The 25,097-nt window shown below is 55.7% G+C and overlaps 1 protein-coding gene across 1 annotated transcript in view; it reads left to right on the forward strand.

The window, feature by feature from the left end:
- The window catches only part of SHANK3 (SH3 and multiple ankyrin repeat domains 3), a gene marked incomplete at both ends in the record, with an annotated part of 518,002 nt that overhangs the window by 418,572 nt on the left and 74,333 nt on the right, over nt 1-25,097 (forward strand). Inside the window, 2 exons of the mRNA XM_081330688.1 lie at nt 4,067-4,272; nt 19,929-20,042. Of these exons, the coding sequence (XP_081186814.1) occupies nt 4,067-4,272; nt 19,929-20,042 (320 nt within the window). The remainder of the gene's footprint in view (nt 1-4,066; nt 4,273-19,928; nt 20,043-25,097) is intronic.

A 25,097-nucleotide genomic window follows, 5' to 3' on the forward strand; every position in this document is an offset into this window, starting at 1 on the left:
GGCGTGAGCTTAGATGGACTCCAGAAGATGGTAGAGGACAGGAAGGCCTGGAGGAACATTGTCCATGGGGTCGTGATGAGTCGGACACGACTTCGCAACTAACAACAATAAGAAGGACCCTCCTCGGTGACCCTGGAGAGGTGCATCTTTTGTTGGAGGGCATTTTGGGGAAAAGTTAAGTGATAATCCATTTTCTTTCACTTTATCGCCTCTAGGTACGACATCCTTGATCTAGAGGTCATTTTTCCCCCCTAAAGGTCACTGAAACACCAGACTAACAACTGCTTGGAGAGTTATGGTGTTCAGGACACCCCAGACTTGAGGGTCCCCTTAGGAGTGATTGAGAAGCCATGGACCAAGAGAGTGCCACAATGACAATTTTGACCATCTAACCCGCCTAAACCTACCTTCTTCATCCTTCGGGCTGGCCTCCCCACAGCTTTTCCAGCCTCAGTTTTCTGCGAGCTGCTTGTGAGAATGCGCACCGTGGAGACAAGCAACACACACACACACACACACACACCCTGATTCAGGCTGCCCTTTCTTTCCCCCTTCAAGTCCAGCTGACAAGTCTGGCCAAGAGGAAGCTGCTTGTGCAGCTCCTGGAAAGGGACTGGACACGCCGAAGAGCCCAGATTAAGGAGGACACTGCAGCAAGAACAGGCCTCGTGCCACAAAGGACGTTCACGGCAAACTCTTCTCCCACTGCTACTCTGTGGGCAAACAGCTGGCCAGCAGCCCTGTTTAAGCCCGTGTTGAGGAGGAATTGCTCACAAGAATGTTTTGAGGGCCACAGTGAAGAGTATAGAGGCAGTCAAGGTCCAGAACATGCCAGGCACGCGCGCGCACACACAGAGAGAGAAAGAGAGAGACGTTCTTCCCCCATCTCCCAGACTCGGCCCAAGTTCACGTTCTTTGCATCGAAGACCCCATCTAACCCCCTCCTCCTCCTCCTGCCGTCGGCTTCTCCCTTTGCCTTCCCTCTTTCCCAGCATCGGGGTCTTTTCCAAGGAGCCCCCTCTCCTTCTTTCGGTGGCCAAAGTTTTGAGCTTCAGGATCTGTCCTTCCAAAGGACAGTCGGGGTGGATTTCCTTTAGGATCGACTGACTGGATCTCCTTGCAGTCCGAGGGACTCTCGAGAGAATTAAGAGCATTAAGGAGGGATTGCCTGACAGTGAGAACTATTAGCCAGTGGAACATCTTGATTCCAGAGGTTGTTGTCGCTCCATCACTGGAGGTTTTTAAGAAGAGACTGGACAGCTACTTGTCCAGGGTCTCCTCCTTGGGCAGGGGGTTGGACTAGACGACCTCCATGGTCCCTTCCGGTTCTATTCTGAGCACCGTTCTTCCAGTTACAGTCATCTTAAAAGAGGATAATAATATTAATAATGGCCACTTGTTGAACTGTGTTTTTAACCTGAGCACCATCCAGAGTTGGGTGACTTTATAAAGGTGTATAATAAATGTCACAGCTGTGTTGCTACAGCTCCTATTCTCCTCCGTGAGTGTAGCACTGGGAGTTGCAGTTCACCTGAGAGCGGTTGTGCTGCATTGTGTTGACCCTGAAAGGGTTGTCCCTCCGTCGTCGTTCCTCTGCTCAGAAAAGGCCCTTCGGTCCCTTAAGCGCCTTCGGCTTTGCCGTGGACCCTCCGGCTCTTCCTTTGAGGGGTGGGGTCAAACAGGGGCACGCTTTTGCCCCAAACTCCGCACTTGGCAGGACGTGGATTATGGGCACGTGGGTCAGGCTGCGGCCCTGCGGCTGTGGCAAATATTGTGACTTCGTGGGGTGCCAGAGCTCCCAGGAGAATAGTCCTCCACTTACGACGACAGTCGTGACCAGAATTTCCGTTGCTGACCGAGTGAGTGAGTCAGTCCTGATTTTACCACTTTTTTTTTGCTAGGGTGTGTAAATGAATCGCTGCAGTTGTTAAGTGAATCACGCAGTCACTAAGCAAATCATCTTCCCCGATTGCCAGCTGGGAAGGTGATAAATGGCGATCACATGACCAGGGGACATGGCCGCCGTGTATGCACACGCCCGTTGCCAGGCAGCTGAATTTCTCTCCTGCTGCAATGGTCATAAGTGTGAGGACTGGTCACGAGTCACTTTTCCAGTGCTACTTGAATTTTAAATACGGGCTAAATGAATGGTGATAAGGACTCCCCCCCCCTCCCGCCCTTCCTCTCCAAATTAACCCTGGGTGAGCGTCACCCTGGCTCGCAGTTGTGTCCTTTCCCTGGCTGCCTTTTTGGAGGGCAGTGCACCATGGACGGGTGCATTTCACCTTAAAGCGCTTGTGCTCGTTTTTGATAGGCCCCCACCCTGAGTGGCTTTCCCCAAAGGTGTTTTTCTCCCAAAAGGCGACTCGACCTTATTATTATTATTTTTCCTTTGAAATCGTTTCGCTTCTCATCCAAGAAGCTTCCTCTCTTCTGAATAGATCAATTCAGGCTTTCCTGCGCCTCCCCTCCCCCACCCCACCCTTGTTTGGCATATTCCGCTTGGAACCTACGATGACCAGAGCTGGTCAGCCTGGGATGGGGAGGGTGGGGGGCAGGGCAGGTACCTGGGGGGGGGCAAAGGGTTTCTGGAAGCCCTGAGCCGATTTTCTGCCTCCCCACCCCCCCTTTAGTGGTTGCTGCTTGGCAGGATGGTTGCTGATTTGAACCCGCTGCCCCTGGCACAGCCAAGCCAGCTTGGGGGTGGGGGGTTGTTAGTGGCAGAGATGAGCCAATCTGGCCCAGCACGGACTGGGCTTAGTGGGCTCACTGGTTTGTGCTTATGGGGAGAGCGTGGGTGTGCTTGCAAGGAGGGAAGGGGGCTGTTGTCACCCTCTTGCGTGTTGGGGTGTGGGGCAGCAAAGCAGGCGGTCCTTTGGGGTTCTCTGTTGGGGAGGGGGGCGTCTGGAGGTCGCGTGAGGCTGGCTGGGGGGCAGAAAGGTCCTGCACAGGACTTGAAAAAGGCTTGGGAGGAAAACCTGCACCAAGTCAGACCTTCCGTACTACCACAAGAGATTGGGGGAGGGGGGAGGGAGTCCCAGGTCACCCCGATAAGCCATCGCATCCTTCGGGCAGCGGGAGAACCCATCCCTTGTCTAGGGCAGACCCCGGTTGGGTGGCTGATTTAAAAAGGGAACTTGGGACATTCGGGATGGGAGGCCACCAGGAAAGCCAGCTGTAGGGGACAGGGCTGGGGAGCCGAACCCCTCGGGCAAAGGCAGGGCGACCACTCCCGGGCGGGACGGGGGTCAGGAGGGGCGCTGTCCCGAGGGGGTCCCCATTGCCTCACCCGGCGGGGAGCTCCGAGGCTCGGACCGACCGGGACGCCCCTCCGGGCTCTTGCCCGGCCCGGGGAAAGGCCGGTCGCCTTCTGGACGGGGCGCGCCCCTCCCCTCCGGCCCACCGCCGGCCCGAGTCCGCCGTCCGCGGGGGGCGGGGGGGGGGGTTGGGCGGGCGCGCGGCGGGGGAGGGCCCGGAGGGTCCCCGCCCAGCCGAGGGGAGGAGCGGCGGCGGGCGGGCGAGCCGAGGCAGCCGCGGCCGGGGAGGCAGCCGGAGCCGGCGAGCCAGGCCGGCCGGGGCTGCCGGCAGCCGAGCGAGCGCCTCCCGCCGCCCTCATGCGCGGCCAGCAGCGGCAGCGGCGGCGCAGCGGGGCCGGGCGGCAGCGTCCCGCGGGCGGCCCCTGAGCCCCGCAGCCGGGCGGGCGAGCGGAGCGGCGGCCGAGCCATGGCGCTGCCGCCGCCGCTGCTGCCGCCGTCGGAGGGGTCGGCGGGCCGAGCCGGAGGCAGCGGCGGCGCCCGTGCCCAGCAGCCCCACCGCGCCGGCGGCGCCCCGGCCGGGCCAGCGGGCTGCGGGGGCGGCTCCCGGCGGCCGCGCCCCCCCCGGCCGGCCGCCATGCCCTGAGCTGCCCGGCGGAGGGCCGCAGGAGAGGCCGCTCCCCCCCCGCCCAGCGGCTCCCTCGACTCGCCGTCCTTCCGGCCCGCCGGAGCCCCCGCGCCGCGCCCATGGTGCCCCGGCCGCCGCCGCCCGCGCCCGGCCTGAGCAGCGTAACCTATGTCTTCGTTTACAGCCCCGGCGGGAGCGGCAGCGGGCCCGGGGGGGCGCCGGGCGCCGGGCCGGGCGTGGAGCACACCCCGCACGCCGCGCCGGCCCCGCTGCGGGGCCCGAAGAAGAAGCTGTACAGCGCCGTGCCCGGCCGCCGGTTCATCGCCGTGAAGAGCCACGCGCCGCAGGGCCAGGGCGAGATCCAGCTCAACCGCGGAGAAGCCGTCAAGGGTGAGCCCTCCTCTCCCTCCCCCGCCCGGGGAGCCCCCTTCCCCTCCCCCGTCCCTCCGGGCGCAGGGTTCCCAAGGTGGGGAAGGGCGTTTGGGGTCGGGGGGGGGAGCTCCGAGTGGGTTTCCTTCCTGGGATGAGTCGAGGCGAGAGAAAAGGCCCAGTAGGACTCGGGGGGGGGGGGCATCACCGGCCTCTTCTTTTGGGGGGGCAGAGAGATCCCCTCTGGCGTTGGAGGGGAGGGTCCCTGCTTGTTGCTGCCCTTCCAGTCCCAGGGCAGCCGGTTGGCGAATTTGCCCAAAGGCCTTCATCTCGTCATGAAAAACGCACCGGGAGCCCTCCGGGCACACGCTAACCCTGGTTAGCTTTGATCTCGGTTAGCCTTTGGGTGCGGCTGGCCCTGTGAAATAAACCCAGAACATTGGCTAAGTCTGTAACCAGGCGAGCTGTGTTGTGTGAAGAGCCGTTATCTCTCTGGATTGGTTGGGTTGAGCGTGACAAATCGGCATATAAATGGCCCTGACCGAGGAGGGACCGGCGAGATGCGGTAACATGTGAATTGCCCACGGGGAGACCTTGAGGCCGGGGATCAGTTGCATGTTTCCCAGCATCTTCCAACAGACGGGAATTGAGGCACCTCTGTGTGCATGCACACACACGTGCTTGTGGCATGTGAGCATGCAACAGATGGGGAAGAGTCCAGAGTTGGCACACGAGAGCTCTGGGGCTGCAGGAGGGGGCTTGGGCCCCAGGGCAAGATCTGGGTGGAAGGTGGACCCAGCCAGAGGCTCCGGGCCTCCTTCTTCCCATTTGCCCCGTCCGCTTGGGAGACTCAGCTACGTTCTGCGCTTTCTGCCCCTCCGAGGGGCGTTGCTCTTCTTCGATCTCTGGCCTCCCTGTGGGCAGCCGTGGCCTCTTGGCCAGCTGGCTGGGCTGCTGTTCTTGGCCGGGCTGACTCAGGAGGGCCTTCCCCACAGGCAGTCCAGTCAGGTTGTGCTGCACGCTGCGGGTGCCTCTTGTGTGCTCACAGCACCTTCTGGAACCCGGTGCATCGGTGCGCCCACTCATCCCTGCAGCGCTGGCTGTGCAGGCAGGCGGTTGTGTTGCAAAGATGGTCCTGCGGTTCCCCTGGGGTGGTTGTCCTATCCGGAGGCCCCTGTGAAACCAGAAGGGGGTCTTGGTGTGGGGCACGCGGGGCCTGCCTGATGCGCTCCTGGCTGGGCCAGCATCCGAGCAAGCCCGGCCCGGCCCTTGGAGGCGTCCAGAGCCCCTCTCCCGACCGGGGTCTGAGTCCGGCACGGCTTGCAGCTCTCTCCAAGCCCAAAGTGGCCGAGAGCATTCCTGGCCGGTCATCTGTGAGGCCAGGGCCCCTTTTGGTGACGTCCGTCCAAACTGGCCATTGTCGTTTCATTGGTCTTCTGCACGCAGACAGAGTCTGTCTCGCTGCTCTTGCTCCGTTTTGGCGTCCCGGGTTCATTTGGGTTCAAGAAGGGAGGGGGGCTGGGCTCTTGCTGGCACTGAGGGCTCTCCGGGAAAGTTCTAGACTTGGGCCAAGACCTTGGCAGGAGAACGGAGAACTAGGTTTGCACAAAGCAGAGCAGCAAGGAGGAATTGCCAGGGAAAGAGGGCTAATGCCCTCCGTCTGTGCTGCCAGGCTAGCAGAACGGCATCGCCCATCTTAAGTGCTGCTCCTGCTTGCAGCTCTAATGGCCAAGAGTTGCCCGCAGCCAGGTGCTGAATCAGGGCAGAACGGGAGTGAGGGTAAATCCCCCCCAATGCGGTTTGATGTGGTCCCCACCACGATTTGGCTTTCAAGAGCCACGGCTACCTGCTATTTCCCCGGACCGTGCCGTTGCGCACGGGCTGGGCTGCACAAACACACGCAGTCCCCGTGTGCTGCAGGGACTCCGTCATCCACTGAGGATGTGGCGTGGACCGGTCCAGCAGTCCAGCCGTGACATGTCAGATGAGAAGGGCAGCTGCTGAGGCTCCCCCCTCTTCTTCCCCAGAATGTATATTTACACAAGCCGGACTGATGGCTGAGGGAAAGGGCGAGGGTGGGACGGAGAGGGACGATGGGATGGCCGGGGATGGGGCTTGCCTCCTGCAAGGGATGTCCTTGAAGATGCTGCACAATCAAAGTCTTCTGTTGGACCAGGTCACACACACACACACACACACACACACACACACACACACACGTTCTTTTAATTCTGACAGTGTGGAGTGGGGGAGACTTGGAGCTGTAACAACCAGGAGTAGTTTGCCACAGTCAGGAGCAAGGAAAAATCCTCTCTGAATCCTGGCTTCAGAACTAGGCAAATCCAAGGATCGGCCACCCGGTGCCTCCTTAGAACGTGCCGAATAAATTACCCGGCTTCTGAATCTGCAGCAGGCGTGAGGTGGCCCAAGCGCTCACAGCACGATAAGCCCGGGCAAGAGCTGGCCAGCATTAACGTGAAGCCCGTGAGGCGGGTTCCCAGGTGAACCTGTTAAGTCTTCCGCCAGCCCAGTGAAGTGTCTTTTACAAAGCCGGTCCGTGTCTGCCCGGTTGCTGAGAGTCGGTGGATCATCCGTCTGTCCGTCCTTCCGCCTCTTGGAGCTCAGGTCTCTCCCTCTGGCGCTCAGCGTGGGAGAAGGCGGCAGAAGGAGCTGAGATGGGGGGGGCTGTATCTGGCTGGCAGCTGCTCTGGGACCTGAGAAGGGGAGTCGTGTTGGGGCCCCAGGGGGCCCTCGTGGCCGGTCCCCGGTTGCCTGTTGTGGAAACGGGGCCCCTGGCGGAAGAGCCGAGTGCCAGGCTGGGCCTTCGTGAGCGGAGGGGGAGCGCCAGGGAAGAGCCAGCAGAGGCCTTAGCTTTGCACGGTTGAACTTCAAGAAGCGTCTCCTTGGGCTGGAGCACAGCTGGTCCTCGGATTACGACCATGTCGAGCCCAAAATGTCTTTTGCTAAGCGAGACGGTTGTTAGGTAAGCTTTGCCCCATTTTATAACCTTCTGTTGCCACGGTTGTTAAGTGAATCACCGCAGGTGTTAGGTTAGGAACTTGGTCGTTAAGTGAATCCGGCCTCCCCATTGGCTTTGCTTGTCAGACGGTCGCAAAAGGGGATCGCCCGAACCCGGGAGGTTGCGACCGTCGTAAGTATGAACCGGCTGCCGAGGGCTGGAAGTTCGATCAGGCGAGCCCTGTGTGAAAAGCGGTCATAACAAGTCCCTTGTAACTCTGAACGGTCCCTAAGCAAACGGTTGGAACGCAGGCCTGGGGGGCAGCTGGCGTGACCCATCTGGCAGGCAGGCGGGCGTCCTCTATTTATACATGCGTGTGGGCTGTCGTGTGTGGCACGCGTGCAGAAGGGCGAGAGACTGGAACTCCTCCTTCACGGCAGATTGATGCACCAAGAGGGGGGGAAACCGGGAGAGGAGTAAGGATCTGCTTGAATGGGCCGCTCTGCCAAGGGCTCCTTCCAACAGACCTGCTGGGGGGGGCTGGGGGGGGGCAGGAGCCTCTGGCTGGCAGTCGAGGGAAGGGAGGAGCTGGCGAAGAGGCTGCTTCGTCACTGGAGGGAAGGGCCGCGAGGGAGGGGAGGCAGCCGGGCCCAGGAGGGGTCCCGGGCTGGTATATAGGTGCTGGTTATCACCTATAAAGCCCTACATGGCCTGGGTCCGGGGTATTTGAGGGAACACCTGCTGCCGTCATTAAAAGCCCTTCGCCCAGTGCACTCCCACAGGGAGGGTCTGCTCAGGGTCCCGCCGGTAAGAGATTGCCGGCGGGTGACACCCAGGGATAGGGCCTTCTCAGTGGGGGCGCCTGCCCTCTGGAACCAGCTGCCGGTGGAGCTGAGGACTGCTCCCGACCTCCGATCATTCCGCCGGGGCCTGAAGACTTGGCTCTTCGAGCTCTCGGGCCCAGACTGAGGAGAAATTTTAATTTGGGGTTCTTTTTAATCGACTACAGGGTCAATTTAATATTTTTTAATTTGGTTCTTAATTTTTGTATTTTGGATTTTTAATTCCCTGTAAACCGCCCTGAGTCCTCAGGGAATAGGGCGGTATATAAAAATAAATAAATAAATAAATAAATAAATAAATAAATAAATAAATAAATAAATAAATATAAATCCAATAAAATAAATAAAATATAAAGGAGACCGAAGCAGATCAGCCCCTTGGCAGGAAAAGATGGGAGGCTGCTCCAGAGAGGAGCCAAGTTCAGGAAGTCCCTGACTTGCGACCACAATTGAGCCCAACTTTTCTGTTGTTAAGTGAGACGCTTGCTGAGCTTTGCCCCATTTCACGACCTTTCTTGCCTCAGCTGTTAAGCAAATCACTTAACAGTCGCTGCAGTTGATAAATTAGTAACTCGGCCGTTAAGTGAATCCGGCTTCCCCCTTTGGCTTTGCTGATCAGAAAGTCGCAAAAGGGGATCACGTGACCCCCCTCCCCGCCCGGGGAAGGGGTGACCGTCATAAAGACGAGTCAGTGGCCAAGTGTTTGAATGTGGATCGCGTGACCGCGAGGATGCCGCAAAGGTCGTGAGCGTGAAAAAAAGTCCCTTTTTTCAGTGCCGTTGTGAGTTTGAACGGTCGCTAAATGGACTGTCGTAAGCCGAGGACCAGCTGTCGCCCATTCTGTAATGGAGGAGAAGGCGCCAAAGAGTTGGGGGATCTTGCTGGATCCAGAGTCGTGACTCCAGGGATCTGGGGGTGCGGGAGGGGGCTTGGCCCCCGGGGGGAGATCTGAGGAAGAATCCCACCTCGCTGGCTGGACGGGAACCCAGCCAGGGGGGCAGCGCCTCCCTCCCTCCCCCCCTCCTGCCTTGGGGATCTCGGCCCCTTTCTGCACTTCCTGGGCGCTCTACCCAGTTGGCCAGCTGGCCGGGCTGCTGCTCCTGGGCCTTTGCTCGCTGGGGGCCGGGCTGGCCGCCTCCTGGAGACGCAACCATGGCCGCAGTCCTTGGGCGGTGCCCCCCCCCAATTCCTCCAGCCAACCGAAGCTCCTTGAGCCTGCCGGCAAAGCGCCCAAGTCCACAAGGGACGGTGGGCGGCACGTTGGAGGGATTGCCTGGCTGCGCCACTTGCTTGCCACGAGCCCACGAGGCATCCGGGAGGAAGAGCAGCGCTACTCCTACTCTTCCAGCGAGGGGAGGGACGTGCCACAAATACGGATTAGTCACCACGCTGGAGAAACTCCCACACTGGCATGGAAGGCAAAGGAGCCTTTGAAAAGGCAGCTCAGGCTGGCAGGAAGCTCAGAATTAGCAGCTCCTGGAAAGACGGCCGCCGCGCGTGCTTTGAACTCGACACCTTCCCCAAGGAAGTTAGAGCCAGGGAGGCTAGGATGCCCTCATCAGCTGGGCACCGGGCAGTCCTCGACTTAAGCCCAAAATACCTGTTGCTGAGCGAGATGTTTGTTAAGTGAGTTTTGTTCCCAGTCGTTAAGTGAATCTGGCTTCGTCGGCAGGTCCCCGGGACACGGCGACCGTCATAAATATGAGTCGGTTGCCAACGGTCTGAATTCTGATCGTGTCCCCGCGGGGGAACGCTGCGATGGTCGTGTGAAAAACGGTCCTGAGTCACTTTTTCCAGTACTGTTGTGACTTCAGACGGTCACTAATTGAATCGTTGTAAGTCGAGGACTGTGAGAGTCCTCACAAGGCCAATGGTTCGTTGAGGCGCTTCCAAGGAAAAGGCACCACGCAGGGATGCAATCAGGTGAAGCTTTGTTTAAAGATAAAGCAGAGAAAAGAGTTCCCTGGCACGGAGGCAGCCATGCCTGGGTTGAGCCCATGGATCGGTCCCAGGGGGAGCTAGAACGAGAGCCGAAGAGCAGCCCCCCCCCCCGGTGCAGGGGCTTTTATGGGGGTCCCCGGCCCCTCCCTTACCAATGAGAGCGAGGGGGCCGGAGGGCCATTAGCTCTCTCCAATGGGGCTGCAGGCTGACCCACCCCTGGGAGCAAAAGTGCCTCTTTGCTTCCATCTGGTGACCTTTTAAGGAACTGCCATGGCCGGCACAAGAACACCTAACAAGGACTGCCTGCAATTCTTAAGTCTTGCAAATAAAAGACGGTCCCCCTCCTCTGTGAAAATGCAGGGGCTCTTCTGCTCCCTGGATCTTCCCGAAAAGACAGACGGGGAGCTGTAAGGCCCCAGCAGTTGGCCAAGTTCACAGCCGGTGACCTGAGCCGTGAGACCCCTCCCCTCTGGCCCCACTGGCAAAGGCCCAGGGTGGGGGGGGGGCTGGGGGATCTCAGCTTCCAGGCCCAATAAGGAGGCTTACAAAGCTGCTTGCGATCTAAGCCGGCCCGGCTGATCTCCTCCTCCAGGGCGGCTGTGCAAAGCAGATCTGGGACCGGGAAGCTGGAGTGGATCCTCTGCCGGCAAGGATGGGTGGGCCGCCAGGAGGAGGAGGGGGCTCCAGGGCCCCTTGGAGCAGCCAGCCGAGCCAGCCGATCAGCCGGCCGTGGCACGGAGACGGGAGGGAGCCGCACTGCCATGGCGACGGAGGAGGCCTCGCTCAAAGCAGCCTTTGGTGCAGCTGCTTGTCAGGGGGGTGCAGGAGAGAAAGAAGCCCCCCCCCGCCCCAAGAGAGAGGCAAAGAGGCATCTGGGGCTGCTGCTGCAAGGGAGATGCAGGGGGAAACGTGGAACGAGGGCTCTGGGGTTAGCCTGAGCGGGGGGGGGCAAAGAAAGGGGGGCCTTGTAGTCCCTTTCAGCCAACATTGGCTTGAAGGCAATTCCCCCCTCAAGCGCCGCCCCAGCTGCAGCCCCCTTGGGACCCCCACTTTGCATCAAGACCCAGAGTTGCTTCCTCAGTGTAACCAGGACGAAGGGGCAGCCCGGCCTTCTCACCAGGTGTCCTAGGCTCCGAGTGCCCCCAGGAGGGTCCCCCTCTTTCAGCCCCTTCCCTGGACCCCCATCCCGCTGGGGACAGGAGGGGGAACCTGGTGGGTTCCTTTTGTGTAACCCCCCTTCCTTCCTTCGGGGCTGGCGGGCTGAGCGATGGCCTGCAGGGTTTCACTTCAGAGCGGGGGGGGGCATTGGGCGGGGCCTGTGGGGGTCCCCAGGGCGCTTTTTCAAAGGAAAAAGGGGCCAAGAACGCCCAGCTGCCTTTTGGGAAAAGCACCTTTGGGGCCTCATCATAAACCGGAGGCCCTTCAGAGGCACCCTGGGGCTCCCCAGCCCTGCGCTTGGCGTCCTGATCCGAAAGCTTAGGGGAAGTTGGTCTCTCCGTCCGTCCGTCTGTCCGCTCAGTGCCCATCGCTCCAGGGATCATGTCTGGATCCCCGTTGCTTTCCGTGGATCTCCTGGGACGAGGAACGGGTCCAGCATGGTGGGCACCGTCCCAGCCCGAAGCGGCTTTGCGCATCAGCCGGGCGGTTGTGTGGAAACGCCTCCTGCTGCGGCTTGGCGCAAAGCGGTTTGGCTTAAGCCGCCCTCCGAGATCCTCCCTCCCCAATTAGTGACCGGAGGCCGGGAAGGAATCCAAGCAGAGGGGAGGGGGGCCCGTCCCCCGGATTCAGGGAGGTCGCGCGCAACCCACTTAACAACCCTGTTGCTAACTCTTGCGGTGATCCACTTAACGACAGTAGCCAGAACGCTCGTCAAATAGGGCAAAGCTCAAATGTCTCATTTAGCGATGGAAAGTTTGGGCTCCGGTGTGGCCCTAAGTGGAGGAACACCAGTAGAGGAGGGGGGGAATGTGGGGGCACGGGAGAATGTGTTCTGTCCACCTTGGGAAACTTGGGTGGGGGGCTTGGGAATGGGGGGCAGGGCCGGGGGGGGCTTAATTTGCTGGGCTTCGCCTTCTCTGGTGACGTCTCTGTCTCTCCGCCAGCCGGCTGCTCTGTGCTGCCTCTCGCTCATCTCTTGCATGAGCATTCATGCCCAGCTCTCCATGGCTCACCTCATCAGCTGGGTAACTATGACCTTCCTCCCTCCTCCTCCTCCTCCTCCTCGCTCTCTCCTCATCCCACGCCTGCCTCTTCCCTCTCTCTCTCTCTTCCCCCCCCCCTTGCAAATGGCGATGGACCTGGAGGAGGAGGAGACCCCCCCTCCTGACCCAGCAGGAGCAGGGGGGGGCGGCAGAAGCCTTCTCCGAGGCGAGGACATCCAGGTAACATTGGGAAGCAGCTCCAGAAGACCAGGCGGCCCTCCACGTACGACCACCGATGGCACCCAGAATTCCGGTTCCTAAATGAGACATTTGTTTCTCCCATTTTACGACCTTCCTTGCCACAGTTGTTAACTGAATCACTGCAGCTGTTAAGTTAGTCACCCGGTTGTTAAGTGAATCTGGCTTTCCCCATTCACTTTGCTGGTCAGGAGGTCGCAAAAGGGGATCGCATCACACACACACACCCCGGGACACACTGTGACCATCGTAAATGTGAGTCGGTTGCCGAGGGCCTGAATCTTCATCACGTGACCACGGGGACACTAATGGTCGAAAAACGGCCCTGAGTCACTTTTTTCAGCGCCCTTCTAACTTCAAACGGTCACTAAGTGAGCCATCGTAAGTCGAGGACCGCCTGTATAAGGAGGAAGGGGGAGCAGAAGAAGCCAGGTTGCAAGGGGCTGTTCTTGCAGCCGATCTCGCTCCAAACAGGTTTCTCCCTCCCGCAGAGGGAGGGCCTCTCCTGGCCTACCTGGCAGGGCTGACAGGTGGGATCCCGGGCAGATCTAAGGTGGGCTTTGAAGCTCCTCCCCCCCTCCTTGTTTCTGCCGGCATCCGTGGGGAGCATCGGCAGCACACCCGATTTGGGCTCGGCCCCTGTTCTTTTCAGCCTGCTAGAGATCCCTCTTGCCAACACAGGAGAGGCGTGCAGGGGTGCAGCTAATTTGGGGTGACCCACGATCCCCAGCAGCTCAGGCCGGTGTTATGGGTTCTGTGTCAGTAAATCAGTTGCCGGGCAAGCAGAATAAATTCTGCGTAAGTAAGCAGAGTTTCTGAGCTGTCCATTCGGGATGGCGGGAACGACTTTTCCCTAAATTCCCTTTTGTGAGTCCTCTAATTATTCACTTAAATCATTCATTACTCGTGTTTGAGCAATAGTAATCTGTCCTGATTATCTTTTCTTTCTTTCCTCCCCCCCCCCCCCGAAATGCAGTGCCAATTTTTGTACAGTTTTGAGGTAAATTAATGCAGATAAAAGCAGTCTCCCAGATTTTGCAAACCCTGCATATTTTCCAATCATCCTTTTTTCTTTCCTTTTACAATGTTCAGTTGCTCTCTGGAAGTCTGTAGTGATTAGTCTTAAGAAATTGCACAGTGAGTGGGACAGAAAATACCTTTTGCTGTGGCTCCTGGCTCTGATTCCCCCAGCTTGGTACCTTCAGCACCAGGCAAGGAAACGGGGAGCTCTTTCTCACCCTTGTAATTCCCCTTCCCCCACCCACCCCGGCCCCCATCCACTCCCCTTGCCAGGGGCTCCTCCTGCATTTCATTTGGATAGAGAATAGAGTAAGAATAACAAAATAGAAGAGAAGAGAAGAGAAGAATAGAAGAGAAGAGAAGAGAACAGAACAGAACAGAACAGAACAGAACAGAACAGAACAGAACAGAACAGAATAGAATAGAATAGAATAGAATAGAATAGAATAGAATAGAATAGAATAGAATAGAATCAAGAGTTGGAAGGGACCCGGGAGGTCTTCTAGTCCAGCCCCCTGCTCAGGCAGGAAACGCTATGTCCTTTCAGGCAAATGGGTGTCCGGTCTCTTCTTAAAAGCATCCAACTGCCTCCTGCCCACCGCTGTGATTCTGTGAAGGAATCTGGCCCTTTGCTGGACCTTTCGGCAGAATTTGCCTGCTGGGATGACCACGTAACCCTGACTAAGCACCTGAGGGGAGAGCAAGAGGCAAAGGGTGCAAGCAGCCAGGAAGTGAGGAGGAATTTCCTGGCAGGGAGAGCAGTTAACCATTGGAACAGCCTGCCTCCAGAAGCTGTGGGTGCCTCAACCCTGGAGGTCTTGAAGAAGAGACTGGACAGCCGTTGGTCTGGGGATGGCAGAGGGTCTCCTGCTTGAGCAGGGGGTCGGACTAGAAGACCTCCAAGGTCCCAAGTCTGCCCTTCTGTTACGTGGCTCTCCTCCCCGCCAAGTTCCTGGTACACCCACCCTATCTTCACTCTGGTGCCGTCTCAAGAGGCTTCCAGCTCTGGCACAGAAGCCCCGAGACCCCTGGCTCTCCGGGGGAGGGTGTTGGCACCAGCCCTCCAGATGCCCCTTTGGTCTCCTGAAGATTATACTCCCCGTTCTTCCACTTGCCGCCTTGGCCCCTCGCCCAAGCCCCGGGAAGGAACGGAAATCGTGCGGGCAAAAATTGGGTAGTAAAAGGGCTCATTCCAGCCCAGCCCTTTTTGTTAAGGCTGCAGATCCCAAAGTCCTCCTTGTCTGTCTTACTGGAGTGGGTGGGAGCAAAACAACACACACACACACACACACACACACACACACACACACACACACGGCTTTGAACAGAAGGGAGCAGGTGCGCCAGTAGATGAAGAGGGCTGGGGAGGGCGAGTGAATGGCGTTGATTAAGCCTGATTTGGTCCCTTCTCAGCGGCCTCTCCTTTCTCCGGCTTGCTGCATCACGTTGCTTCTTTTCTGCATAATCTGGCTTGCTTCGAGGGGGCCGTGCGTGTGCAGAGAGCTGCAACGAAAAGAGAGAAAAGAAAAACAGCCCCTTTGCACTGAGGGTCCGGGGAGGGGGCAGAGGGCCTCCCCCTCACCCACTGCCAGGGTGTTGCAGGAGTCCACAAGCCCAAGGACTGCCCAGACCTTCCGTTTAAGATCAGAACTAACAGAGGGAGACTAACCACGGAGAGAAGGAGAAATTTCCTGACGGCGAGGACGGTCATCCAGTGGAAACACCTGCCTCCAGAAGCTGTGGGTGCTCCACTGGAGAGAATGGACAGCCCTTTGTCTGGAAGGGAAGAGGGTCTCTTGCTTGAGCGAGGGGTTGGGCTGGGAGACCCCCAGTCTCCCATCTGAGTCTTGTTATTCTGTTTAAGGAGACAGGAGATGACCTCTCTATGACATCTCTCCTTTAAAAAGTCCACTGGATTGGACCGCTGAGGTCCGTCCGTCTGGGAAAGATCTGGATGGCTGGGCCAGCCTCTGTTCCCCCCTCCCCCCTCCAGCCCTGCCCCTTGTGCAAGTGTTGCTGGTCATGGTGGAAGAAGAGGAGGCCGAGTCGGCGCTGGGACGCTTGGCTCCCTCCCTTTGCCTGCCAGCTGCTGCTCCGGAGAGCGTCCTTCTGCCTGCGGAGGACGGGGCCCTGCCTTTGCTGCAGCCATTAACACCCCGTGATCGATGGCCGAATGCAGCTTGGAACGTGGCTGCACCAAGTTGGTGTCCCCCCCTCTCCACACGTGGACTCTTCCTCCATCTCAGGATGGCCCAGGCAATAATTGCAGGCGTTTATCTGAGGGGGCCCCCTCCCCTCCAAGGCCTTTTGGCTTGCAAGGTCTTGCCAGGAGCCTCGCTTGAGCCAATCCGAGGGAACAGCACTAGGGGCTTAATTAGGAATATATCAGACTGAGAAAGGAGAATGCTGACTCTTAATCCGGCTGTTCTCTGCACTGATGCACAATCAGACTGGCAAAAGGGCTGCACCAGCACCGCCTGCTCTGCCCCACTGGATTTAGCCAAGGCATCTGGCAGCACAGGAAAGTGGGAACGATCCTTGAGGTCAGCCCCTTGATCAGCACAGAGGTCAATCAGAGTGGAGCTGGAAGGGAGCTTGGAGGTCTTCTAGTCTAACCCCCTGCTTGAGCAGTAGAGACCATACCATTCCAGACCAGTGGCTACCCAGTTTCTTAAAGACCTCCAGTGATGGAGCACCCACAACTTCTAGAGGCAGGTTGTTCCAGTGGTTAATTTTTCTCACTGTCGGGAAGTTTCTCCTTAATTCCAGGTTGCTTCTCTCCTTGATGAGTTTCTGTCTGTTGCTTCTTGTCCTGCCTTCGGGCGCTTTGGAGAATAGCTTGACCCTCCCCCTTTTCTCTGGGGCAGCCCCTTAAATATTGGAAGGCTGCTGTCCTGTCACCCCCTGGTCCTTCTCTTCATTAAACTAGACATGCCCAATTCCAGCAACCGTTCCTTATATGTTTTACCCTCCAGTCCCCTGATCATCTTTGTTGCTCTTCTCTGTACTCTTTCTAGAGTCGCAACATCTTTTTTACATCGTGGTGACCAAAACTGGATGCAGGATTCCAAGTGTGGCCTTACCAAGGCCTTGTAAAGTGGTATTAATACTTCACGTGATCTCGATTCCATTCCTCTGTTGATGCAGCCTAGGGCTGCGTTGGCTTTTTTTGCACACAGCTGGCTCATGTTTAAATGATTGTCCACTAGGATTCCAAGATCCCTTTCACAACTATTTGTTCCTTATATTTTCTCATCTGGTGCGAGAACTAATTTTGTGTGCCTCTCCCTAATGTAATCAAGAGTTGTTGATGATTACATTGTGAGTACCAATTTTTAACCCACTATCAGACAGTTGACATGCCATCTAGCCTACCTTTAATCAGCTTGCTAATTGACACATCAAATGCTTTGCCAGAGTTAAGTTATATTATGACTTTCTGAGTACCGACAATCTATTAAGGAACTGATCCAATCCAATAGTGAGCATCTACTGTGACTAAACATTTTGGGAGAAATCAATGCTGATTTCTGGCGATTGCTGCATTATTTTCAAGGGGCTTGCAAAACCATCTTTTTATAATCTGGTCCAGAAAGTCCCTGGGTATCTATCTTACACTGGCTGGATTTGAGCTGCTAGATCAGACATGTCAAACACAAGGCCCGGGGGCCAGATCCGGCCCGTGAAGTGGTTTCACGCGGCCCGCGAAGCCATCCTGGAAACAGTGAGGGAACGGCCCCCACTGCCTTGGCCCTGGCCCAGAGACCCTCCTCCTGCCAGAGACCCTGAGATCTGTCCCACTCCTGCCCAGGCCCCCATAGGCACCCTTGATGTGAACGATGTAGAGCTGGCCACGCCCACCCAGTAGGCCATACGCACTCTAGCCACGCCCACCCAGTAGGCCACGCCCACCCTGGCCATACCCCCCCCCCCGAGGGCAACCGCAATGCTGATGCGTCCCTCCATGAAATTGAGTTTGACACCCCTGTGCTAGATGTTTCTTGCTCTGGGGACATCAATTCCTTCCAAGAACGAAGCCTTCCCATCCTATTTCTGTTTCTGGGCTCTTTGCAATTCTCAAGTGGAATGCATCGTTAGGGTTGAAGGCGACCAAACCAGAATAATTGAGTAGTTCTTTGATACAGGACAGCATTTTTCTCTTTTCATCCAGCAGCTGTTATCCTGTTATCCTAACCCTAACCCTGACCCTCCCTTTTATTTCCAGGGTATTGATAGGAGCCCTTCTGCTTGTTATTGTAGCGTACTTCTAACCTCCGGGTGCGTATTCTCAAGTTAGAAGCTGTTGTTGGCTGGCCCCAGTCGAACAAATCTGGGCAGTCGGACCCAAAGAAGGACAATCTCTACAGAACCAGAGTAACAGAACAGGAAGGGACCTTGGAGGTCCTCTAGTCTAACCCCTTGCTCAAACAGGAGAATCTATAGCATTTCAGACAAGTGGCTGTCGAGTCTCTTCTTAAAAGCCTCCAGTGATGGAGCAGCCACGATTTCTGGAGGCAACTTCCGTTCCACCGGTTGATTGTCCTCCCTGTCAGGAAGTTTCTCCTTAGTTCCAGGTTGCTTCTCTCCTTGATGAGTCTCCTTCCGTTGCTTCTTGTTCTGCTGTCAGGTGCTTTGGAGAATAGGTTGACCCCGCCCCTCTTTTTTGTGGCAGTCCCTCGAATATTGTAAGATGCTATCCTGTCACTCCTCTTTTAATTAGACTAGACATACCCAATTCCTGCAACCGTTCTTGGTATGTTTTAGCCTCCGGCTCCCTAATCATCTTTGTTGCTCTTTCTAGAGTCGCAGCATCTGTTTTGTATCGTGGCAACCAAAACTGGATGCTGTTTTCCAAGTGTGGTCTAGCCAAACAAGGCATTCTAAAACAGTACTAAATCTTCATGTCATCTTGATTGTATCCTGTCAGAGCATGCACAGTCTTATTGCGCTGAGATAACCCAGGAGTAAATACAGTAAATAGTGGCCCATATTAAATGGTGGTTTATCATACACTATCTACAAATACCATACACCAGGAACAATATACATAAATGTGGTAATATAGCAAACCCCAACACACAGCAGCCACAGCAGGTAACAGACGAGAGAGAGAGAGAGAGAGAGAGAGAGAGAGAGAGAGAGAGAGAGAGAGAGAGAGAGAGAGAGAGAGAGAGAGCGAGAGCGAGCAGCAAAAGCCTTCCCTTTTATACTCGGGCTCTTAAAGGGATACAGACACAGACAAGGTCCCTGCTGAGTCATTCCTATCATCGCATCATCCATCTTACATTACATTACACCATTACCTAAGCTGTTCAGCTATTTAATACCTTGACATATCCCTCTGTTAATGCAGGGCAGGATTGCATTGGCATTTCTGCAGGTGTTTTGCTGCTGCTTCAGTCATTTGCATGCCAACTGGGGGATTTTGGGAGTCCCTCAAAAGGGCAGCCCCATTTTATGAAAGACGCTCCCCCCAGAGGTGTTTCTGGGCTGACAAAATTATCTATTGGCATTTCAGCACAGCTGAAGAGGGACCTTCGGAGCTTAGGTTAAGGGGTGGGTGACCTTCATGTATTTGCAATCTTAAGTTTCTGTTGTTAGGTTTTTAACACTCCCTGGGGAGGTTCTGTATAAAGGAGGGGTAGGCAGCCTTGGCTCTTTTATGACTCGTGGACTTCAACTCCCAGAATTCCTGAGCCAGCTATGCTGAGGGGAAAGAGAGGTTTCCAGCTATTCTGGCTGAGGAATTCTGGGAGTTGAAGTCCATGAGTCATAAAAGAGCCAAGGTTGTCTACCCCTGGTATAGAGTCTGCCAGGGTGGGAGCTACCAAGGTTTTAAACGGGGGTCCAATCTTGGCAATTTTAAAACCTGTGGACCTCAACTCCCAGAATTACCCAGCCAGCCATGTGAACCCCAGAATTCTCTGTGCACCGTCCACACCTGGCCCTAGCCAGGATCTGGATGGTGCCTTGACTCTCAAGTGTTGGGGGGGGCACACTGGACCAGCCCAGGCCCTTCGGGGCCGGAAAGCAGAGAGGCTGGAGCTGCGACGGGGCAGCTGGCTCCGTTCAGAGGTCAAGGCCCACACCCTCCCCCACACCTCCCGGCCTGTTGTGCAACCGGGAAACCGATGTTCCCTTTAGGAGTTGTTGGAAATTTTGGGTGCCGTTCAATCAGAAAATGCCTTTTTTGGAGCAAAATGGAATTGGTTCGAGCAGGGGAAGCATTGTGTAACTTGGCACGTTAAGGGGCTAGGGCTGGGCAATATAAAAGTACTTGCAAGAGGGGGTAGCTTACAAAAATACAAACCGAAATAGATGCAGATTTCCACAGAGGTGAAAATTCATACAATTTTGAACCGTAATTCTGTTAACAGGCCCGTGAGTGGAAAAACGGGAAGGTTGTGGGAAGTGAGAGGTCTGCGGGGGTCTCGGGTGGGCACCCGGGAGGGGGGAGCAGCCCATGCTCAGCCTTGATGGATCTGACTCTTGTCCCTTCCCCATTTTCCCCGCAGTGCTCAGCATTGGAGAAGGGGGCTTCTGGGAAGGAAGCGTGAAAGGACGGACGGGATGGTTCCCAGCAGAATGCGTGGAGGAGGTGCAGATGCGGCAGTTTGACGCCCGGCCAGGTAAGAAAGTCCCTTTCCGGGGGGAGAAGAAAGGGAGGCAGCCAAGACTGGGGTGCCCCATGGCAGATCGTTGGCTTCCTCTGGCCCTAGAGGCTGCCTTCACAAGACGGGCTCCAGGCTGCTGGACCTCATGATGAGACCAGCTTCTTTTTTGGTGTTCAGTAACTGATCTTCTGCCCTTAGCGGAGGAAATTTTATTGCTCCTCATCCTGATGGACAACCCCTGTCCTTCTCCATCTCTTTCCTCTTAAATCTCTCTCCTCCCCCCCACCCCCGTAACTTTCCCCAATTCCCCCTAGCGACACACCTATAGGGTAGATTGGTGCCCCTGGGATATTTCTGGTCCATTGAAAGGAACAACCAAGTCGGGTGCCTTTTTGGGTCCAGGGGACCTACTGAATCGAGGAACATCTGCTCCCCGCCGAAGGCTAAGAGATACCAGTGCCCAGGCTGGTCACCCTGGCAAGGTTGCAAGCTAGAAAGAGGAAGCAGGCTCCCAGCTCTGTGGGTCCTGTGTGTGTTACATCTGACACGTGTGAGAGGAAAAGAGGAAGCAGATCCTCCATGAACTTCCGTAGGGTGCTTAGGACAAGCGCGCTTTCAGTCGTGGCTTCCTGAGGTGACCTAGACCTTCTCTCAGAAGCATCTTCCGAAGGCGGCCACTATGTAGAGACCATAAATTGTCCTGTACTTGAGGGGAAGCGCCACACACAGGGTTCTGTGTTGACCATGAGACGGCACCGGGGCCATAACAGCGGGTTCTGGGGTGGGGGAGGCTAGAAGCAAGACAAAGCATGAAGCTCTGTGGGTACCGGTGAGACGGTGTTTTCATGGACTGCAAAGCTGTTTTATATGTCCTGAGCTCAACTGTAAATCTTGTGGAGCAGGAGGGTTTTGTTCGGAGATGCTGAACCAGGGGTAGGCAACCTTGGCTCTTTTAGGACTCGTGGACTTCAACTCCCAGAATTCCTGAGCCAGCCATGCTGAGGGAAAAGGGAGAGGTTTCCTAGCTGAGCCATGCTGGCTTAGGAATTCTGGGAGTTGAAGTCCACGAGTCCTAAAAGAGCTGAGGTTGCCTACCCCTGTGCTGGACTGAGACGGAAAAAAGATTCTTTCTCTGAGGCTTTATTGGCCATTGAGGTGGCCGTGGCACTGCTCTCCGTGGACATTTGGACCTGGATTGCAGGCAGAATCTGGCTCCTGACTGTTTGTGGTGGGACTTCTCGATATTCAGGAGGCAGAGCAAACTTTATCAGCCTGCCCTAAAAGAGCAGGAGATGACCTCGAAGAACGTGAAGCCACAGTCATCAGGAAGACATCTACTTACTTCAGAAAGTCAGGAGCGGGTGAGGAACAAACTCAAGGTGGCCCCATCTTGATTAATATAAGGATATTGATATTCTCTTGTTACACTTTGTAACCAAGGAGTACTTCTTTCCTGACAAGGGCTGATATCACCAATCTGTGGAATATGGGCTTCCCACACCCTTCCCGCTTCCTGGCCCATCAGCCTACCCGCTGGACTGTCTTCCTTTCCACCAACCACCCAGGCGCCACCTTTACTGGTGTATATTCATATTTCTCTCCAGAAGCTCAAGATCTTGTTTTTCCCCGTCATGGGAAGTCCCACCAGGGAGCAACCGTGTCGGACAGGACTTGAAGCTGGGAGACCTTTGTGAGAGTCCATCCCTTCACTGTGGACCCATCCCTTCCCCCCAACTCCCTTTTACCTTGGGACGATAAACTACCTTCCAAGCTGCTGCAGGTGATGTGGGAGAAAGGTGGTGGGATAACAGTGGTGGATATCTGTAGCTCGGGTGTTGGGTGAGGGTGGAGTTTGTTCACAGAGCTTCTGGTTGGCTTCTGAACGTTTCAGAAGGTAGGTAACATCTTCAGCGGCGTTCAGGGGATGCCAGTGTTGGCGTCCTTCTGCTTATAAGGCCTTCGTGTGATCAGTAGGTCTTGTGATGGGGAGGTCACCTCAGATGAGGCTCACATCAGGTGAGGGTCTTCTGACCCATCACAAGACCCTCACCTGACGTGACTCTTATCTGGCGTGACTTCCTCATCCCAAGACCTACTGGCCACACCTGAAGCCCTTATAAGCCGAAGAACGCTGACACAGACATCCCCTGAACGCCGCTGAAGATGTTACCTAGCCTGGTAACGAGACTTTCGGAAACTGGAGAATGAGCCTCCACCCTCAGAGCTGGTTTTATCCATCTGTATCTCGCCGGCCATTCTGGAGTTTTGGTGCAGTGTTTGACTACCAGAAGTCTTCATCAGAAAGTTGACTCATCCAGTCTGCCGGTGGTAAAACATCTTCCATGAAGATGGACTTCCTTTGTCCATCCAGAAGATTTGCTGCCTCAGATCACTCCGTTGAGAGGGGGGTGATGCTTAGCGACTGTCCCTGGGTCTTTCCCTAGATGACCCTGAGCCAACCTAGCTGGCCGTGCTAAACCGGGTGCAAAGCGGAACTGGAGCCTGGGAACTGTCTGGCACAAGTGACCAGATCCACTCGTGAAAGATCCAAGTCAGCAACTTTATTGACTTCCGCCTATATTACGGGAATCTCCCCAGACTGCTTGCTGTCCCCTGGGAACCACCAGATAAGGTTCCATGGAACTGAGGGGGAGAGGAGGGGTGTTGAGGCTAATGCCTTTTGTGGCTACGCAAGGACTCAAGGCCACTTCCCCACTTGAGCCCTCTTCCTGCCTCTATCTTGAGCCCCGATTTACTCTTGCACTACCAAATGCTTTCCTGCTCTGGTTCTGTATAAGGAGGCATCTGGTTAGGATGCCGACTAGCTCTGATGATGTTACTAGTTTGGTCATGAAATGTCTGCAAGAAAACAACCCAGCTTAGAGAGCACCAAGGACCCCACGGTCGTCCTGCTCTGCTCCTCCTCTTCCTTCTCCTTTCTGGAAACATCCCCCCTTCCAGCACTGATGATGTTCCCTAGTTTGGGCTATGAAACGTCTTCAAGAAAACAACCATGCTCAGAGAGCACCAAGGACCCCCCACTGTTCAATCCTGAGCTACAAATATTCTCCTTTATTGGTGCTGAAGCTCCCGTCTGTACACAGCACATTTTTGCACACTGCCTGGCTTTCATTTCAGCCCCCAGCCCCTCTTCCCTCCCTCCAGGAGCCCCCTCTTCTCTGGGCACAAAATGTTTCAGCACATTCTGGAACCCCCCTGCAGCTTTGCACTGCTGGATTGTTGCTTCTCAGGGTGGCTGGGGGAGTGTGGGCAGGATCCCTCCTCCTCCTCCTGCTCCTCCTCCTCCATTGCCTCCTGCCACCATCAAAGCTGGGGGGCTGCATCAGCTCCCCTCGCCAAGCTGCCTTCTTCCGGCAGAGGTGGGAATGTAGAGCCTGCGTTTGGCTAGCACTGGCCGAGCGCAAGTGACGCAACCCTGCGGTTCTGTCTTCAGCCACCCTTTCCCCGTGTGGTCAAATCAGGGCTCCATTTCAGCCAATCAGAATAGAGCTGGAAGGGACCTTGGAGGTCTTCTAGTCCAACCTCTTGCTCAGGCAGGGGACGCTACATAACTTGAGACAAATGGCTGTCCAGTCTTCTCTTAAAAACCTCCAGTGATGGAGCACCCACAGCTTCAAGAGGCAAGCTGTTCCACTGCTCGATTGTCCTCACTGCCAGGAAGTTTCTCCTTAATTCCAGGTTGCTTCTCTCTTTGGTCAGTTTCCAACCTTTGTTTTTTGTCCTGCCCTCTGGTGCTTTGGTGAATAGCTTGACACCCACCCACCCCTTCTTCTTCTTTGTGGCAGCCCCTGAGATATTGGAAGGCTGCTATCATGTCCCCCCTGGTCCTTCTTTTCTCTAGAGTGACCCTGCCCGATTCCTGCAGCCGTTCTTCGTATGTCTTAGTCTTTTTAACATGTTCAACATGTTTGTTAGCAGTGATGCTCCCCCAAGGAGTGTTGTGGTTGGCTGGGGAATTCTGGGAGTTGAAGTCCACTGCAAGTTGCTCAGGTTGACCAACACTGCCGTGGATCTTACAATGTTTGTGATAGTGACCTTTATAATAATGACCGGAAGGGTAGCTTAACTTGACTTTAGCAGAGCTTCTCGTCGAGAGCCCCCAGAGAGTCAAGCACAGACAGACGTGTGCAGGATCGCGCTAGAGACGCAGGGCTGGCTGAAGGCGCCTAGGCAGGGAGCGTAAGACCAAAGGCTCGGCAGAAAAAGTTGGCAGGAAGTGTTCGCGACACACTGCGAGTCTCCATTTGTAGGCCCTGTGCTGTGCAACGGGCATCTAGAAACGCCTGGTGAGGAATTAAGAAACAGGATTGTTAAGTCTGCAGATGCCACACATGTATTGGAGACCGCAGACCTCATGAAGGACAGCATCAAGATTCACGAGTGTCTTGAGAGGCGGGAACTCTGGGTAGAAAGCCACAGGATGGATTTCAACCTGGACAAAGGCCAAGTCCTTCAGGTGGATCAGAAAATCAAAGACAACACCGAGAGGCTGGGGAGGGAATCTGCTGTGAGTGGCAGAAATTGTGGTTAATATTTACATGTTACTTATATGTAAGGGTGTAGGTCTATACCAGGGGTCTGCAACCTTGACAACTTTAAGACTTGTGGACTTCAGCTCTATCTACCTGTTAAAAGGTGTCATCCTCTTCTCTATTGGGTGTTGGTCAGACCCCACCTAGAATATTTCATCCAGTTCTGGAAAGCACAAGTTTGGGTGGATTTTAGTAAAGTGGAACGCATCCAATTATTAGGCTGCAGGAAAGAAAAACGTAGGAGGAACATTTGAGGATATTAGGGAAGAGAAGATGGTGGGAAGACACGATGAGGGTCTTCAAGTATGAGAAGAGCTGCTGTATCAAGGGTTGGGCAGCAATGCTCACAGTTGTTTCAGGATGTGGAACGGAGGGTTGCAATTATAAGAAATAAGATTTTGGTCGGATATCAGAAACAGGTCCTTAACTGAGAGCCACACAACGATGTGTATGTTGTCTTAGGAGAGGGTTCTTCAAACTTGGCCTTTTATGACTTGCGGACTTCAACTCCCAGAAT

Source organism: Vipera berus, assembly GCF_964194415.1.
Source record: "Vipera berus genome assembly, chromosome: 6".
Lineage (NCBI taxonomy): Eukaryota > Metazoa > Chordata > Lepidosauria > Squamata > Viperidae > Vipera > Vipera berus.